Consider the following 18,570-nt stretch of genomic DNA (forward strand, 5'->3'; position numbering starts at 1 on the left):
CAAGGAGGTAACTTGAAGCACTGGCACTCTCCCTCTGAGCCAGCCCCCTTTTATAAGGGGAAAACACGCAGGATTGGCTGGACACAGATTGGGAACTTCATTGGTAATACTCTGGTCTCCAACATGGCTGCCCCCAGCACAGGAGACATACTTAGCTGTTAGCACACAGCTTTAGCCAGCTTCTGTCTCTGACACACTATACTGTGTCACCACTAGGTGACCTTACCGCAGCGATCCCCGCTGCAGCGCCCGGCTCTTCGGCCCCAGGCCGCACATCCGTCCAGGAGGACCTGCCGCCAGCAGCTCCCTGCCGCCGCAGCCGCGCCAACCAGCGGGACGGCAACCCGCGGGAGCACCCGCCGGAGGTAAGGCTCCGGAGCCTGACATACTTCAAACTCTTGGAAGCCTTGACTTAATACAGGAGGTAACTTTAGGTTTGCATAAATATAGTCAGATCATTATCAGATAAAGACATGAAAATATGGTGATATTTTGATAGTGAAAAGTTTTTCAAAGGACACAGTAGTTGGACTTACCACCTCACATGATGAACCAAACTGCTGTGTCCTTCGAAAACTATACATGGGCAAATGAAGTTTACGAGATTAATGAGATTACAACTTCAGACCCAAGTCATTAGTTGAAAGCTACACACAATCCCCAACATTGTAAATGGGGGCAGGTTATCAGCGACAGTCGGTATGATACCTGTGAGTGGTATAATGAAAAATTGATTTGTCTCCAAAGCTGTACCATTTCATGCATGATATTGTTGACAGATGAGAGGTAAATAGAGGTAATTATGTCTGGGAAAGGTTTACAGTGTACTCCATAGTAAAAATGGGGGAGGTGCCAGAGGAATGCAGTAATTGACTATTGTAGGAAATTTCCTCCAAGCAGACAAGTGATGCTCAGTCTGTCTGACCATCTGAAATGAAGGAAAGTAGATAAAGCTAATGGCTTGATTCTCTCCATTAGGTCATTTGTCTAGTGAGGGACAAGCTGAAAACAACTGGAAACCGATGACAGATGAGAAGGTTCTCCAGTACACAAAGGCAAAGGGGCCTCTTCCAAGATGCACACAAATCAGCTGTATTTACACTAACATTGTGTAGATGCGGATAGTCACATGTACCCCAGGTGACCGCAACACCCCTATGCGTATGCAACTCTCAACACACCCTCACTAAACTCAGCCTAAGTTGCCCTGTTACACCTGTTTAGTGTTGCAGCTGAGATGCATATTACTCAGAATCACCTGTAGATGCATGCACTTGGCTAAAAGTTATAAGATCTGTCCACAAAATGGACTTGCTTTCAACTCTGCATGAGCCGTTTAACGTATTGAATAAAAGGAATTCCAATGTATAAATGGTTAGTAATAATAATATCAACAATATTAAAGACATATTAATCTTTTATACCTTGAGATGTTAGGTAACTTTGCACATTGCTGTAGTTAGGGAAACTTTGAAACACATACACAAAATGACACATACCGAAGCAGACACAAAGAGGAAGTGGTATATTTAGGAGGCACTACGTCAGCTTATATATTTTGTGTATCCTGAGTATCTGTGGGCTTCTGCTATTGTCTCTGAGCTCATGCCTGTATCAGTAGTATAGCACAGTAGAAAGAAAGCAGAAGTTGCCTCGCAATTTTGCACTTGAGGGATCATTTACATAGTTGTGGGCCCGTAGTGAGTCTATATGCACACGGAGGTGGCTGATACAGCTGGAGTCAGTGGTCGTCACTTCTTTTGGAGTTGTATAGTGAACTGTAGCCTTCACTGCACAAGATGGCTTTGGGCACAACTTACCAACACAAGCTGGCTGAAAAGCTCATGATACTAAATGACAGAGGGAAAGGAGTATTGATCCGCATCTATAACATCAAAAAGGTAAGATAACCTTTTATTAAAACAATTCCACCAGATATTTACTGTTAAGTCACACTGCACCTTATGTTCTTTGCAAGTAATAGTTCTAATAAAAAAATGCAGTAGCTAAAGTGACAACATTGTATGTTACATTCCATATGTACAGTAAATCAGCCATGTACTGTACATATATGAAAGTGGCTACACCATAGTTGCCTACCCACCCTCATTCTGCAGGAGACTCCCTTGAATAGCAGCAATCTCCCTGACTCCCTGAATAGACCAGTAATCTCCCTGATTGCACCTTATCCCTATTATGCAGCTGTTACATTCTTGGGGGGAAAAAGAAATTAACGATACATACATTCAAATGGGCTCATCGGCGCTATTTTCCTGCATCGGTTATAAGGCACAATGATCCCTGTGGCTACATGCATTTTAAATAGGGTTTCTCGTGGCCACTTACAGTATATGGAACCTCTTGTAAAACGCAATACACAAATCCTGAAAAATATCAGTGTCTTTTCTTCAACAATTAGATCTTTGAGGCTCATTTACATTTGGATGTAAGTCATGTTTATGACACGCCTCTCAGATGTAAAATACACGTCCGCGCTGATAGGTGTCACTTTCACATCTCCCTGAAATTATTTTTCAAAAGTAGGCAAGCATGTGCTACGCCCTATGCTTTGCATATAATCAACTTAATGATCAGGTTGGAAACAGGAAGGAGAAGTTAGGAAGTACGGTACATTCCATAAGATTAAATTCCTTTTTTTTTTACATTGTAAATATGATATGATTTGATGATTGTTTTCGAAAATAGTAATTTACTTGATTATTTGTAGCTTTTTTCTAATGGATATTCAGGGAATAATCAGCTTTGCAGTTAAATTGGAGGCTAATGTTTTAGTTAAATTAAAACAGACAATTTAACACTGTACAGTATATTGTTTATATCAAGGCAAGCAACAGAAGGAAATTTGGTCCTAGATAGCAGTTTACTGCTGTTTTGCCCACTGAATTGGTTATAACCAGGTGATATAATGTACCATACACACTGCACAATAGCCATAGTTTTGCACCAGTGTCTCTGTAGCCATGCTCATCCGTCTTTCGCATCGCGCTGAGTACGCCAAACTGCGGCTTAGTACACCCATGTATTTGTACGGACGCACGTACTTAGATGCACATGTGCATCCTAATTGCGGGCATACTTGCTTCGCCTGGACTGTCACAAATATGCCAAGCTGCATGCTGGATGAGCGTGGCTGCATCTGTATATACACACATATATACACATATGTATAAATATCAATAGCAATGAGAGCGGCACTGGGAGTCGTAATGAACGAAGTGAAAAATCAAGTGCATGACATATGTATAAATATATATATATATATATACACACACATTTATACATACATATGGGTTGGGACTGATATGCTGGTGGTCAGAATACTGACCGCGGCATCCCGATGGTGAGAATCCCAACAGGGGCAAGGCAAGTATACTTACCTTTCCCCAATGCCCCACTAATCCTCCTTCCCGCAGCCTAGACCTAACCCTCCCCCCTTCCCTTCAGCCTAACCCTAACCCTCCCCCATGGTGCCTAAACCTAACCTCCCCTTCCCGCAGGCTAAACCTTCCCCTTCTCCTCACAGCCTAACCCTCCTGGGTGGTGCCTAAGCCTAATTCTTCCTCCTCGCAGCAAACCCTAACCCTCCCTCCCACCCGCAGCCTAAACCTAAACACCCACACACTCACACCCCCACGGCTTATCTCTCCAGCGGGCCGACAAACACTTGTTCGGGATTCCGGTGGCTGGGATTCCGGCGCAAGGATTGTGATCCTAGTCAGGATGCCGACATAGCTACATCAGCAGATGATGCTGAAATAAGTATCAGGTGGCAGAAAACCGTGGGATTTGGTGCAGTTGAACACTATTAAAGTAAGAAACGGGTAAGCACATGAGGGAAGAGGGCCCTACTCATGAAAGCTTACATTCTAAAGGGTAGGCGCAGATAGACAGGGGTGACACAGATGAGGTAGACAGAGAGCATGGACTTCTTGGTGAAAAAGTGGGTCTTGAGAGCCCGTTTGCAGTTTTGTAGAGAGGTGGAGAGTTTGATGGGGAGAAGTATTGAATTCCAGAAGGGAGCAGCAAGTGAAAAATCTTGGAGGTAGGAGTGGCCAGTGGGAGTAAGTAATCAGTAGGCAGGAGAGTCGTTGTGCATTAGCAGAGTGAAGAGGACGGGTGGGAGTGTAAAGGGAGATAAGGTCAGAGATGTAAATGGGGGGAGAAGTGGTTGAGGGCTTTGTAGACGAATGTGAGAAGCTTGAATTGGATTCTGAAAGGGAAGGGAAGCCAGTGAAGGGCTTGTAGGACCGCAGAGGGGGACCTAGTGCGTTTGTTGAGGAAGATGAGTCGTGCTGCAGCATTAAGGTTAGATTGGAGTGGAGAGAGGCATTTGTCAGGTATGCCAGTCAGGAGGAGATTACAGTATTCTAGTATGGAGATGAACAGTGAGTGGATAAGGGTCTTAGTAGCATCCTGGGTCAGAAAGGGCCTGATCCTGGAAATATTTTTTAGATGAAAACACACACACGCATGCAGCTATCTACCTTGCTTGCTGCTGGAAAAGGGGTCCGTCCTCCATGTCCACGACAATTTTCCCAATGATATTTGGGAAGATGGCGTAAGTGCACTAGAGAGCAAAGACTTTGGCACAATGCCAGAGTCTTTGCTTTCAATGTGCGGTGGCCATCTTCCCAAAGATTTCACTGGGATGGTGGTACCGGCCAAAAGTGTACGTATACTTTGCGGGGAATGGGGGTAGGTGGCAGGTGGCCCTGGTCCCTGCTATGCCCCTCCAGCAGCCCGGCCCTGTTAATTGGTACCCAGTCCCCCTCCTCATCTTGGCACCACTGCCCTCACTAATAAAAGGTGAGCCCCCTTTTTCAAACGATGTGGCCAGTCATTGTATAGTATTAGTAATCATATATGATCTACAGCAGGGATTCCTCACCTCGGTCCTCAAGGCACACTAATAGTCCAGGTTTTAGTGATATACATGCTTGAGCACAGGTGGATTCATTAATTCTGCAGTTATTTTGATTGTACCATCTGTGCTGATGCCTGGATATCACTAATACCTGCATTGTTAGTGTGCCTTGAGGACAAAGGTTGGGAGTGCCTGATCTAGAGAATAGAGCCCTACACTACAGAAAGCATTAAGAAGTGGGAGATGGGGAACATATCTTTATGAATACAAAAGAGTAAAAGTGTGATGTACTGCATCATGCTTCAAGGCTGTACAATGCATTGTCGGGCCCCGTAGTAAAATTCAGGTAGAGGTCCAGCCACGGATGTTTCTAGACAATTTGGCTCCCAGTGCGAGCAGTAAAAAAAAAGTCCCCCCCCCCACCATAGACATTAAAAAATGCACCACCCCACCATAGACCTAAAAAACCCTCACTAAAATGGATGTGGCCTCGCTAGGATGATCGTGGCCTTACAGGAAAAGTCTACCTTACACCCCAGTTTTTGCACCAACAGACCTCGCCCAACACCGGAAAAAAAATTCCACCATTTTAAGCCTGCACCATATTATGCTACACACCACAATGCCCATGATACATTATGCCCTACAGTCAAGCTTCTAATCAGTTTTAAATTAGATGCTCATTGCCAGGGGTTTCATGCGCTGGGTGTCATGCTCATTGCCAGGGGTTTCATGCACTGGGTGTCATGCTCGTTGCCAGGGGTTCATGATCTTGGTGTCATGCTCGTTACCAGGGGTAATGCTCATTGCCAGTGGTTTCATACTCTGGCTCTCTTTGTCATGCTCATTTCCAGGGGTGTGTAATGCTCATTGCCAAGGGTTCCATGCTCTGGTTCAGTGTGTCATGCTCATTCCCAGGGGTGGGTAATGCTCATTGCTATGCTCGTTGCTAGGGGTAATGCTCATTGCCAAGAGTAATGCTCATTGCCAGAGGTGTAGCAATCCTGGTGCCAGCCCACCAGCACTGCTATCCTGCTGTCCTTCCTCCCACCCATAGTACTCCACTACAGGGGCGGAGTTTCATGAAATGACGCGGTTGTGTCGTGACATCACAACGCAACCGTGTCATTCCGTGAAACTCCGCCCCTGAACAGAGTACTGTGGGAGGGAGGAGAGGGAGCAGGATAGGAGCTAGAAAGTGCCATGGCGTGCGCCCCGTGCGATCGCCCTGTGCGATCGCATGGATCACCCACTGCTAGAAACGGCACTGGGTCCTGCTAAGCTGTTCTCACCTCCAGTGCATTACACTTTGACTGATGGTCAGAAGAGGCCTCTGCTCTGCACTTTTTTTGTGAGCAGAGTGGTGCCACATCAGAAATGTTCAGTCAGAGTAGGGGGGACAGAATTGCAACAACCCCTCAAATCTGGGTTGCAACCCCTGCACCCATGGTAATTCTGCTCTTGGTTGGGCTGTATGGTTCTGGAAGTAAGAGAGGCCTGCTACAGGTTTCTGATACTCTTGAAGATCTTCTCTGATTGAAGCCCGGGTGTTAAAGCCCAAGGCTACCATTTTTTTGTCTAATTGAATCTTTTTTTTTTGTGGTAGGTGGGGAGTGGACAAGACTGCCTTATATTACAGAAAAAAATAAAACACAATGGCCCCCAATAACAAAAAAACTAAAAACTTTGGCCCCTGACAGGTACACATTGACCCCCACAGGAATAAATACAACGCATTAGCACCAGACAGGAAAAATAACACAAAATTGGCCCCCAACAGAAAAAAAACCCACAGGATCGCGACAGGAAATATGCCAGACACATTATATATTCTAACAGCTGCTGTGATGACCTACATACTGAATAATACCAGTAAAGACACCCATCACATAACACTGCCAGGGGAGCACATCATATTATATTGGCTATGTATCCCTTTTCATTACATCAGTGCTGGTGCCACTTGCAATATAGCAGCAAAGATGCCCATTATTTTACACCAATATGGTTCCTAATAAAAACTAATCATAGAAGGATACTCATAATGTTATGGTATAGCATATAGATTTGGATCACATTATACCAACAGAGATAGCCTACACATTACAGTATATTGGTAGAGACCCCAATAACATGAGTAATTTATTTTGACAGCTTCTGGGGTAAAGTGGGAAAGCAGACACAAAGAGATAGGTTTGTAAATGTTCATCGTGCTCAATCTGGGGGAGCCAGAGCTTGCAGGCACAGTGGGACAAGAGGTCGGCGTCTATATATAGGGTACACCCATCCCGGAAACTCTCCAAAAAGCAGTTGTGAGGAGAGTTTATTTACCTGACTACTTCCAGCTGTGTTATCTCACTATGTGGTGCGCTGGGCTCGGAGGCCAGGCCAATGGAAAATGTCCCATATTTCTGGTGGCCCAATCCGCCCATGGTGCTAACCAGTGGCAGCTGTTGCTGGCCTTCCAATGTAACATAGACAGTGGGAGTGCGGAGCGGGTCTGCATGACATCATAATATCATGCAGTGGTCATGTACTGTAGTTCTCTGGGAACGTTTTGCAGAGGCACAGTAACGGAGCTCAGTGCCAATATTAGTGATGTTAATAGGTCTGAGCCCTATTACTAAGCCTTTGTAAAACATTTAACTAGAAGCCATCTTTTGTGATGGATCATGGATGCAGGGCTGCCATAAGGAGGGGACTGCTGGGACTCCAGTCCCAGGCCCGGCCAAAGAAGGGGCCCACAAATTTCTCTGCACTACGGAGACTACGGTATGTTAATTTAATTGTAACTGACCACCAGCCTCCTCTGAGCCTCCCCAGGCTCCTTTCCTGCTGTGACTTAAAAATTAATATAAACGTTCTTATATGCCCCTTTATATCATAAACCCTTAGGATTAGGGAGACTATATCATTTATTTATTTTTTTATATATTTTTTCATTTATAATACTTACCATATGCTAGTCACTATTCATACTGTATGTTTTACTATGTAGGCAGATAGTGAAAACATTCCATAATTTACAATCATAATGGGTAAAAGGCACAATAATTTCCCCTGGGGAGGCCCTGCCTATTCCGTCCATCCTGGGCCCAGCAATTCCTGATGGTAGCCCTGCATGGACAAACCAGATTTCGTGTGCCGGCCACGGGGCCCCCTGGGGCCACGGGGCCCCCTGGGCCTCAACAGGCTCTAGGCAGGTGCCTAAGTCACCTTGTGGAAAATCCAGGACTGGGGTTAGCTATACTGTATGTGCAGGTTTTTACTTGGGAATGTATCCTATTAATTTCTTTGGTTACACTAAACTACTGTCTTCATTTATCAGCGCTTGCTTTTTGTCAGCATATGATGGGTGTCTCCTGATGTACAAACTCTCACTTCCTGTCAGTTAAATTCTAATTATGTTTAGGAGGAAGTTAACAACAGCCCTCTTTCACTGAGATATATGTATATATGTGTTTTACGGTGACAATACAGCCATGGTTTATCATGAAAATATTTTGGAGCTTAATGACAAAACCCATATGTAATTAAATTGCATAGTAAAATAAATACCACAATTCAGTACCTTTTATTGGGTTCTTGTTTCTACAAAGTGGTTTAAAAATGCCCAGGATATTTGCAGTGAGACCCAAGTTTCTCTGTCTGTTGGTCTTTTCTTGAGACCTACCCTCTTCCAGTCTCTGCCAGACTTTGTACTGGCTGCCTGTTGCCTTCAGGATACAGTTATATTTTGTACTTCATCTTCAAGGCACTTGATAATGTTGCACTTTTTAATTAAATGAATTATGAATTATTCCTATGGGCATTATTCAGCTTCTGTTGCAGTTTTGCTGATTTAGCTAAACTACAACTGCTAGCACTCACATGCTGGGTGCCGCCCAGCACAGGGCAAGGCCATCCAGCATGCTAATTGCCATCAGTAATGCAATCGCACCACAGACTCGGCAAAATAAGGGTAGCCCCCACCTGCGCAGCCATCTTACCCGTTTACGCGCCCCCCCCGAAAACGGCCCGGACTCTCCCCCGTTTTTTGCCCCCACAATGCCGCGTCGTCACCCCGCAAACTACTCTGCCTGTCAATCAGGCAAAGGCGTTCACATCACTTCGATGCAATAACATTGCTCCCTCTGGGCTGATTTATGTCGTCGGGTCCCGGCAACATCTCTCGCCTTCCACTCTGGTCTCCTCAGCATTGGCCCCAGCCAGTCTCCAGTCCTGTGACTTTTCTGAGATTGCATTCCTTCTGTTTGGCCTTTAGTGGTCACAATCTTATCCGAACCTGCTCAAGTACCTTTGGGCAGCGTGTCATACTATCATCCCAGCTCCACTGGGTTTCTCCTTCTCTGATACCCCTTTTCCTCTGCTGCAATAACCCAGGTTATTGCCAGGTCAACCCGGGTCACGGCTCCAGGGGCATATCTACCCATTGTCCTGGATGGCACTCGCCAGGGGAGCCAGCTAAGGAGGGGGCACCACCCTTGGCCAATGGGTGGAATCCCATAATAGTGGCATTATTCCAGAGTTTACTTGCTGCTGGAAAGGAGGGCACCCCGCAACGGAGGCTGCACGCGGGTCCCCTCCTCCTCTCTTAAAATGTCCCTGCTCCTGTGGTTACTCTGCAAGAGTCTCAAGCTGCTTCTATTTGGACCTTCCATCTGTGGATACTCTTCTGAATTCTCAAGTACCCTTTCACTGGCAGTGTGTTCTCTCCAGCCTATGTCTATAGAGACTCCCTTTTATATCACTAATCTTCCTCATATTTTGCATCTATCTTCACTCCAGTGATCTTTCCTGGGAATGCTGCAGCAAAGCGTAAATTCCCATGAAGGAATAATAATTAGTACCCTGCTAGACTCTGTGCCTCTGGGTTGCTGCTAGTGTGTGACAACACCGGATTCTATTGATGCTGCTGAGCTCTGACAGCAATTATTATAACCAAAAGAAGTTGGTACACTGGTAAGAATTGTTTACAGCAACTTCCATTGCTGCAGTACAGCTGCAAGTTCTTATCCCATTACTTGTTCCCTGAAAAAGTCTAAAATTTACATTATTTTTCCATTTTTGCTAATTAAAACATTTTGTTTTTAACATCTAGCAGGTTACTGCTAACCTTTATAGTTATATACATTAGCTTAGAGAACAGACATGAATTGCTTAAATTTACATAAAAACTGTAAAAACAAAAATGGGGATGTTCTAAAACATTTGAAAGGAATATCCGAAATGTTGCTGCTGAGCCTTCGCTGTAAGATAAGGTTAAACAAACACTGTTTGAGTTCCTTCGTTTACTGGTCTCTCGATATATAATGTACAAGATTAATAACAGCTATGCACTGTAGAGAATACACCATAGTCCTGTGCAGCACAGTGTAATGTGTATAAAGTACAATTCTAGTGCACAGTCTGGAACCTGATCCCTAGATGAGGTGGTGGGCCCACCAGTAGAATGGCCCACCAGGGGTTCCCCCTGTTCCAACCCTGCATGTAGCCAAACCTGGATGAAAGTTGGACTACCTAGCTAATACAGGTTGTGTATCCCATATCCAAAATGCTTGGGACCAGAAGTATTTTGGATATCAGATTTTTCCATATTTTGGAATAATTGCATACGATAATGAGATATCATGGTGACGGGACCCAAGTCTAAGCGCAGAATGCATTTATGTTTCATATACACCTTATACCACAGCCAATATGTTTAATAACTTAGTGCATTAAACAAAGTTTGTGTACATACACACAGTTAATTTATGTTTCATCTACACCTTATACCAGAGGTTCCCAAACTGGGTGCTGTGGCTCCCTGGGGTGCCTCGGGACACTTGCAGGGGTGCCCTGGGTTGGTGGTCCAGGACCAATTCAAATTATTCATGGTCAATATAATAGGCAAAACCAGAGCTGGCGGCTGCCAGTCATAAAATATGTGGCCAAACAGAAGCAAATCTTGTCCCTCACCAGCGCCTGGTGGATCGCTCATTTTTCTGTTTTAAGTTGTTTGGGGAGTGGTGCTCCTGAGCATTGGCTGGGCTGCAGTTTCAGGGCGCAAGTTGTCGAGAACTTTTGTTGCTACCCAGTGCGCATGCCTGACGCCATGAATGCGCATGGCCACAGTCATTCACTGCAGAGACGGCAAATCCCTCTTCTCAACCCCAGACCTCATTCCCATAGGAATGACTGGGGAGCTGGGAATCAGCGCCATCTGAAGATTTTAGCTATTTTATATATATATATAAAATATATATAAAATATTTTTCGGACCATAAGACGCACCTGACCATAAGACGCACCTAGTTTTTAGAGTAGGAAAACTGGAAAAAAAATATTCTGAACCAAATAGTGTAATCAAATATTTAATATTTAATAAACTATAACAGAATAGCCCTGCCTCCCTAGTTTTCACCAACCTCTAAGAGATATTTCCAGTTCTGTGTGATTTCTCAGACTCCTACAAGGATTCTGTACAGTGCAGCCTTCTGTCAGAGCGCAGCCTTCTGTCAGAGCCAGCATACACAGACACACACACACATCAGAGCCAGCATACACATAGAGACACACACACACACACACACACACACACACACACACACACACACACACACACACATAGACAGTACCAGTGGTTCCCCGCGTCCAGGCTCTCAGCTAACGCTGCCCGCGGTGCACTCCTGAGGAGGGAGGAGGTGGGGGGGAGCGGGGGAGTCACATGATGCCCGCTCTGCTGCTGGGTTCTGAGATGCGGGCGCTCTGCTGATGACGGCGCAGCAGCAGCATCCAGGACCCGGCGCTACCCGCTACCTGCAACCTCCATCTGTGCTGGCTCTTATTTGCTCCATAAGACGCATATACTTTTTCCCCCACATTTTTGGGGAGAAAAAGTGCGTCTTATGGTCCGAAAAATACGGTATATATATATATATATATATATATATATATATATAAATGTTATAACGAAGTAGAAATGAAAGTCCTAATCTGTGTCTCTCTGTATTTCATAACCCCAAGGATAAGATCTAGTGGACTAACATCTCCGGCCAGCTCCTTGGCCCAGTGCGTTTAACTGTCATTGCCCCCAACTGTCACTGCTGTGCCCTCTCTGCTGTGCCCTCTCTCTGCTGTGCCCTCTCTGCTGTGCCCTCTCTCTTCCTTTTTTTGTGATCTCTGTGACAGAAGCTGACATTGAACATGGGGATAGGTTGATCTGTCTCTTTTACTTTTAAGCAGAGCCCCAAGCTACACACAGTTACTACAGACTGGTAGGTAACCACAAGAGTACCGGCGCTGGAGGCTGCTAATTCTGCCACCTGCATTTCCCCCACAAATTGTTACTCTACTGCATCACGTGTAGCCCACACCACTTAGGTTGGGAGCTCATTTAGCCTGTTTTATGTGATTTCTTTATGTCACATCAAGATCCCCTCATTGTACAGCACTGCGCAATGCGTCAGTACTTTATAATTAAGGTTGGCCAGGGGACCTTGTCTCTGACTTGTTTTTGTTTCTGCATTCAACTTTCCATGTAGCACTATTAGTTTGGTTTACTATATTGTCAATGCAAGTTACCTAACTGCATTCAAATTAAAGATGTGCGGGTTCGGTTTTACCCAGATTAACCCAGATCTCAAAGGCATCTTATTGGCTTTTGGATGTCACATGTTTTGGTTAGCCAATAAGAAAAATCTGGATAAATCCGAACCTGCGTTAATTTTGGCATTAAGAACTGAGTAAATCCAAAACCACTCTACTTAAAATGCTTTAGAATGTATAAATTAGACCTAATAGCAAACCTCACAGTATCAATTATTCACATTTAAGCACTTATCCACCTTGAAGGAAGACTGGTATAGTATAAAGTACAGAAAGTGTAACAACATGAAGGTGGTAACTGCATGACAAAAACACCTTTACCAGCTCCAAAATGTTCTCAGTGAAAGAGATAAAACAATGTGTAAGCAGCAAGATCACAAGTCTCTGGCACAACTATTATGAAATTGGTACCTTGTAATGTTCTGTATTAAGGGCTGATGTAGAGCTGCTGCTGCTGCTCCTCGCCATTGCCATGTCCTAGTTGTTAAGGTGCATTCAAATGCTGAGTTTCCCTTGCGACGTAGAGACGCCATGTGCTGATTGGACAGTTGCTTGGCAGTTGAGGCTGGAGTAATACTCTATGTTCAGCACACATGAAGCTTACATGCATAACTGTACTCATACTGTACTCCCCAAAACACTTAAAATGACCAAAGGATGATCATGAGTAACATAATATGAATAAAAATAAAATAAACTTTATTTTTTGTGATGCTGAAGCAATTTCTAAAGTAACTGATAATTGGAAAAAAGACTATGGGAAGAAAGAATAATATAGATATTAATGGGGCGCTTAAAATAAAATTTTTACTGTATTTTTGTTCTAAGGGTGCATGACCACGCCTCCTGTGATTAGGCCACACCCCCTGAAAAGTACCCGGGCCCAGCCAGATTCTCTACTGCCTTGAAGATGTCAGGCTAGTTTTTCTAACAACTGTGAAGGAGATTTGATTTAACATATTAATCATGGCTAGACTACTAAAGGCATGTGGAACTAATCTACAGTACCTTCAGCACAAATCTGCAATTAAGTGGTTACAAGAAAACCCTCCCATCACTGGCCACTGTGATCAGCGATTGTAGTGCTACAACCGGAGACAACATTACACATTTCAAAAAATAAATAAATTGTGTATTCTCAAATAATACTGCTCTTTTCAATTATAGCCCACTGCTAATTGTTGATGGGCAAACAGTAAATAACATTGTAGTACATATAAGGTAGGACCTTCCCTTTCCAGTTAACATACTCCTCTTTTTTTGTTCTAATAATCCATTTAATTTTTTACTAAATTTGTTTTTAATTAGATTGAAGGAATCTTTCAGAGTAACAATTCTGCTCCCTCACATGTCCTAAATAATAGGGGTATACTTTGTTTGAGAGAGCCAGGGAGTCTCGGGGTATACTTTGTTTGAGAGAGCCAGGGAGTCTTATCTTACAAACTAGAGTGCCCATGTTCCTTACTTATCTGGTGATCATTTGCGATTATCTATATAAATACAGGTGGAGTACCGCCGATGAATCCTATAGCCGCCGAGCCAATGCCTGCTACTGCCTCCACCCTCGCCAATGCCCGCAGCCTGCTCATCAAACTTGTGATGAGCAGGAGGCTAATATATTGTAAATTTTTATAAATTTATGTGAAAGAGAGAGGAGGAGGGAGATGGAAGAGAGAGGAGAAGTATGGAGATGTGAGGAACAGGGGGAGATAGGAGAGAGAGGAGGAATAGGGGGAGACAATGCAAAGGGAGAGAGGAGGAATGGGGGAGAGGGCATACAGAGATATAGGAATAGGGGGAGAAGGAAGAGAGAGAAGGAATAGGGGGAGAAGGAAAAGAGAAGGAAAAGAGGGAGATGGGAGAGAGAGAAGGAATAGGGGGAGACAGGAGAGAGAGAGAGGAGGAATAGGGGGAGACAGCAGAGAGAGATGAGGAATAGTGGGGAGACAACGTAGAGGTAAAGGGGAGGAATGGGAGAGATGGCAGACAGCGAGAGAGGAATAGGGGAAGAAGGAAGAGAGAGAAGGAATAGGGGAAGAAGGAAGACAGAGTAGGAATAGAGAGAGATGGGAGAGAGAGAAGGAATAGAGGGAGATCAGAGAGAGAGAGAAGGAATAGAGGGAGAAGGAAGAGACAAGGAATAGAGGGAGATCAAAGAGAGAAAAGGAATAGAGGGGATTGCAGAGAAAGCGAGGGAGAGAGGAGGAATAGGGGTATACGGTAAAGAGGAGAAGTAGTGGGGAAACAGGAGAGAGGAGAAATCGGGGGAAATGGGAGTGAGAGAGAGAGTAATAGAGGGAGATGGCAGAGAGAGAGAGAGAGGAGGAATAGGGGTATACGGTAAAAAGAAGAAGTAGCAGGGAAACAGGAAAGAGGAGAAATCGGGGGAGATGGGAGTGAGAAGAATAGAGGGAGATGGCAGAGAGGAGGAATAGTGGGTGACTGGACAGGTGAGAGAGGGAGGAGGAATAGGGGGAGACCACCAAATATAGCAATAAGCCAGTATGTAAGTAAAAATCAGAACTAGTTAATGCAAGGAAAAGAGACTACAAGCAGTTACAAATGGGGGAATAAGGCAAAGGAAAAGCACACTAAAATAAACTCGTAGACCAGGCAATATTAAGAAATAAAAACTGCAGTCTAATTATAATACACAGAGCAAGTAATGTAGGCAGGTCTGAGAACAATGTGTAGGGACATAGGACCTGATTCAGAAATGGACGCAGATCGCTGCATACGCAGTCAGATCTGCGTCCATCTCCTCACATGCTGAGAGTGACCCAGCACATTGGGAGGCCGCACAGCACGTGTGAGGCCACCTCCCAATGTGTCCGCAATTAGATTGCGGACTCTTTAAACTAAGGTTGACCTCTGGCAGCACAGCCTGGCTATGCTCCTGTTTGACCCGCCCCCCAATGCCGTGTTGCCGCTCTGTGAATGGCTGTCATTGTCAATCACACTGCGACAGCATCCTTTCAGGATGCAGCTGCAATGTGTAAGGTTGCGCACGTGCACTGCAGCCAATGTGCATGAGCAGACCACCTGAATGCAGCTGCTGCGTACAGATGCGTAGCTGCTTTCGGGTCTGAATGACTCCCATAGACCAAAAATCTAGAAGCACAATTCAAATACAAATTGCTGTATACAAAAGTCCTGCAACTCCTAGTGGAAATAATGGGCCTAATGTAGACCTGGTCGATGCAGTGGCAGCAATTGCAGGCTGAAGCCCGGTGCTGTTTGTGCATGCCCAGCAGCTGCATTGTGTGTGCGTACACGTGAGATGTGAAAGCATCTCACTAGTGCAATCACCTCTGCCTGAGTGACAGGCAGAGGTGGTCGCAGGGTGTGTCGACAGTGTTGCGGTGACTTTTTCGGGGCGGGTCTGGACAACGCAGGCGTGTCCAGACCGTTTGCAGGGTGGACCGTGGCGGCTGCATGTGGCGTCTAAAAACATGGCTAAGCTGCGTAGACAGGGAGCTGCTCGCCAGGTGTGAAAGCATTGCCGCTGTGCAATTCTTTCACACGTCTGTGGGCGGGGGGATAGGGCCTGGCATGCGGGGTGGACTATCCCTGTGTTGGGCGCCCTCCCCCCCCCATATCAGAGATTTTGATCATACATGTGCGTTTTTTCAGATATCTACGATCAGCTCTGAATTAAGTGCACAGTTACAGGGAAAGTAGACAAGAGAAGGAAGAGTGGTAAGTGTGGGGGACTGGGGAAGACACAAAAGGAGGGGGAGGGGGGAATTAGCAAGTGGTCAAAACAGATACCGGGTTATTGGAGGTGAAATGAGCCATCTGTAGTGGCAGGAGCCTGCGAACGATGAACACAGGAACCAGTAAAGGACAAACCAGGAACGCCGGAACAACAGGAACCAGGAAAGGACATCCGCAGGGATCAGTCCAGACAGGATACGCCGGGACACAGCTACCTGAAGAGCAGCATTATGAGACAGTAACAACCCAGCATGTAACCCCACAGTCTGCTGAACCCAGTTGAGGAGTCAGGAGGGACAAGGCAGCCGCAGTAGAGATGGGACAGCTGTAACCAGTGGCGTAAGTTCGTCCCAGATGCCTGGAGGCAAGACAGATGTTGGTGCCCCCTCCAGATAGATAGATAGATAGAATTCCCTGATCAAAAATAAGTTATCAAGCATACTTTACGTTAAGGGCCGTACTGATGGGAAGATGTCCCCAGAGATGTGTGCTGAGTGGTCTATCACAGACCGCTCAGCACACATCTCCCCCCGCTCAGCACAGCGCGATGTGCTGAGCGAGGGGGGGACGGACAAGGGGGGGGGGTGCTCATTTCACCCAGCGGTGAAATGCTATTACTGCGTGCGCCCTGTGTTGCTGTGGACTTCTCCCCACCACCGGAGCCCCACAGCAGCAGACTCCCCCCTCTCCCCACCACCAGAGCCCCACAGCAGCGGACTCCCAACCACCAGAGACCCACAGCAGCGGACTTCTCCCTCCCTCCTCTCCCCACCACCAGATACCCACATCGGCGGACTCCCCTCTCTCCCCACCACCAGAGGCCCACAGCAGCAGACTCCCCCTCTCTCTCCCCACCACCAGAGCCCTACAGCAGCGGACTACCCCCCCCCCCCTCTCCCCACCACCAGAGCCCCACAGCAGCGGACTCCCCCCTCTCTCTCCCCACCACCAGAGCCCCACAGCAGCGGACTCCAACCTCTCCCCACCACCAGAGCCCCACAGCAGCGGACTCCCCCCTCCCTCTCCCCACCACTGGAGACCCACAGCAGCGGACTTCTCCCCCCCCTCCTCTCCCCACCGCCAGATACCCACAGCAGCGAACTCCCCCCCCCTTCCCCACCACCAGAGACCCACAGCAGCGGACCACCCCCCCTTCTCTCCCCACCACCGGAGTCCCGCAGCAGAGGTCTTCTCCTCCCTCTCCTTACCACTGGAGTCCAGCAGCAGAGGTGTGCTCCCCGCAGTGTGTTCTACGGAGCACTGGCGCTGTCTGTGTGTGGAAGTCGGCGGCGGACGTTCCTGGGAGGGGGGGCAGGACCTCTGCTGCAGTGCAGTCCTGCTCTCCCTGCATATGATGCGACCACGGCGGCTTTAAACTCCAGCGGGGAGGGGGGATTATCGGCCGCCGCTGGTAAGATCGGGGGGCAGGAGAGGGATGTCTCGAGTCAGCCAGCCCAGGAATTGGGGGTGGTTTGGTGCCGGGCATCCAGTCCGGCCCTGCCCACTGCCCAATCACATCAGTGTTAGTGACAGGGGCGTGCTTTCATATGGGCTGAAAGCACGCCCCTGTCACAGAGGCACTCATACTAGTGTTACTTATAGGTTTTTTTTTAATGGGCTTTTACAGCCCAATGTTTGGCCCCGCCTCCCGATTCCGGCCCTTACATATTGACAGCAGGAGGCACCGAGAGTGGTGCTTCCGAACACATGTAAAACTTTTTTTTTAACATAATTTAAATAATAGAAAGGATAAAGCAAATACTTATGACACAGAATCTGTGTCATAAGTATCTTCTTTGTATTTTAATAATTAAGGACAGGAGATGCACTGCCTCCCCTGACTGCACGTCCCTGGTTTTTGGAGCTAAATATCTGGGACCCCATTTGTAAAGTACAGCGGGACACCAGTATTTCGAAATGATAATATTAAAAGATAAAAAGGAAAGATGATTATGTTTATCAGATAATCACTTATCCTTTTATTATTTGCATTTATAAATGTATGTGTTTTTTTTAAGATTGATGAATGCATCCCAATGAGAACATACTGTACTGTTGATTTCTCACTATGGAGAGTCTTATATCAGAATATTATGTTTTCCCTTTTTTGCTGTTACATTTTTCTACCAATTTATGGGTGGAGTTGTGTGGATCATGAATGTACCTTGCTGAGTGCACATCAGCTGCAGGAGCTACTTTTGGGCCACCTTATACAATAGATCATATACTAGATCATATACTATGAATTTTTATCTCAGGCAAAACAACATTGATTTTCCAGCACATTTTGTGCATTCCAGTTATACTTCTGCAAGAAAGCACATTTCTAGGCACAGTCTGATCAATGTAATTAAGAGCTTAAAGCACACAAAAGTGAC

At 46.0% G+C, this 18,570-nt stretch overlaps 2 protein-coding genes across 2 annotated transcripts in view; one reads left to right on the forward strand and one right to left on the reverse strand.

Moving 5' to 3' along the window:
- LOC135008331 (uncharacterized) overlaps positions 1 to 13,002 on the reverse strand; it is a 280,518-nt gene extending 267,516 nt beyond the window's left edge. Inside the window, exon 1 of the mRNA XM_063952195.1 lies at positions 12,887 to 13,002. Coding sequence (XP_063808265.1) covers positions 12,887 to 12,949 — 63 coding nt within the window. The 5' untranslated portion in view covers positions 12,950 to 13,002. The remainder of the gene's footprint in view (positions 1 to 12,886) is intronic.
- NCKAP1L (NCK associated protein 1 like) overlaps positions 1,599 to 18,570 on the forward strand; it is a 616,762-nt gene continuing 599,790 nt past the window's right edge. The window contains exon 1 of the mRNA XM_063952202.1: positions 1,599 to 1,901. Within this exon, the coding sequence (XP_063808272.1) occupies positions 1,800 to 1,901 (102 nt within the window). The 5' untranslated portion in view covers positions 1,599 to 1,799. The remainder of the gene's footprint in view (positions 1,902 to 18,570) is intronic.

The sequence above is a fragment of the Pseudophryne corroboree genome, chromosome 2 (genome assembly GCF_028390025.1).
Source record: "Pseudophryne corroboree isolate aPseCor3 chromosome 2, aPseCor3.hap2, whole genome shotgun sequence".
In the NCBI taxonomy this organism is placed as follows: Eukaryota; Metazoa; Chordata; class Amphibia; order Anura; family Myobatrachidae; genus Pseudophryne; species Pseudophryne corroboree.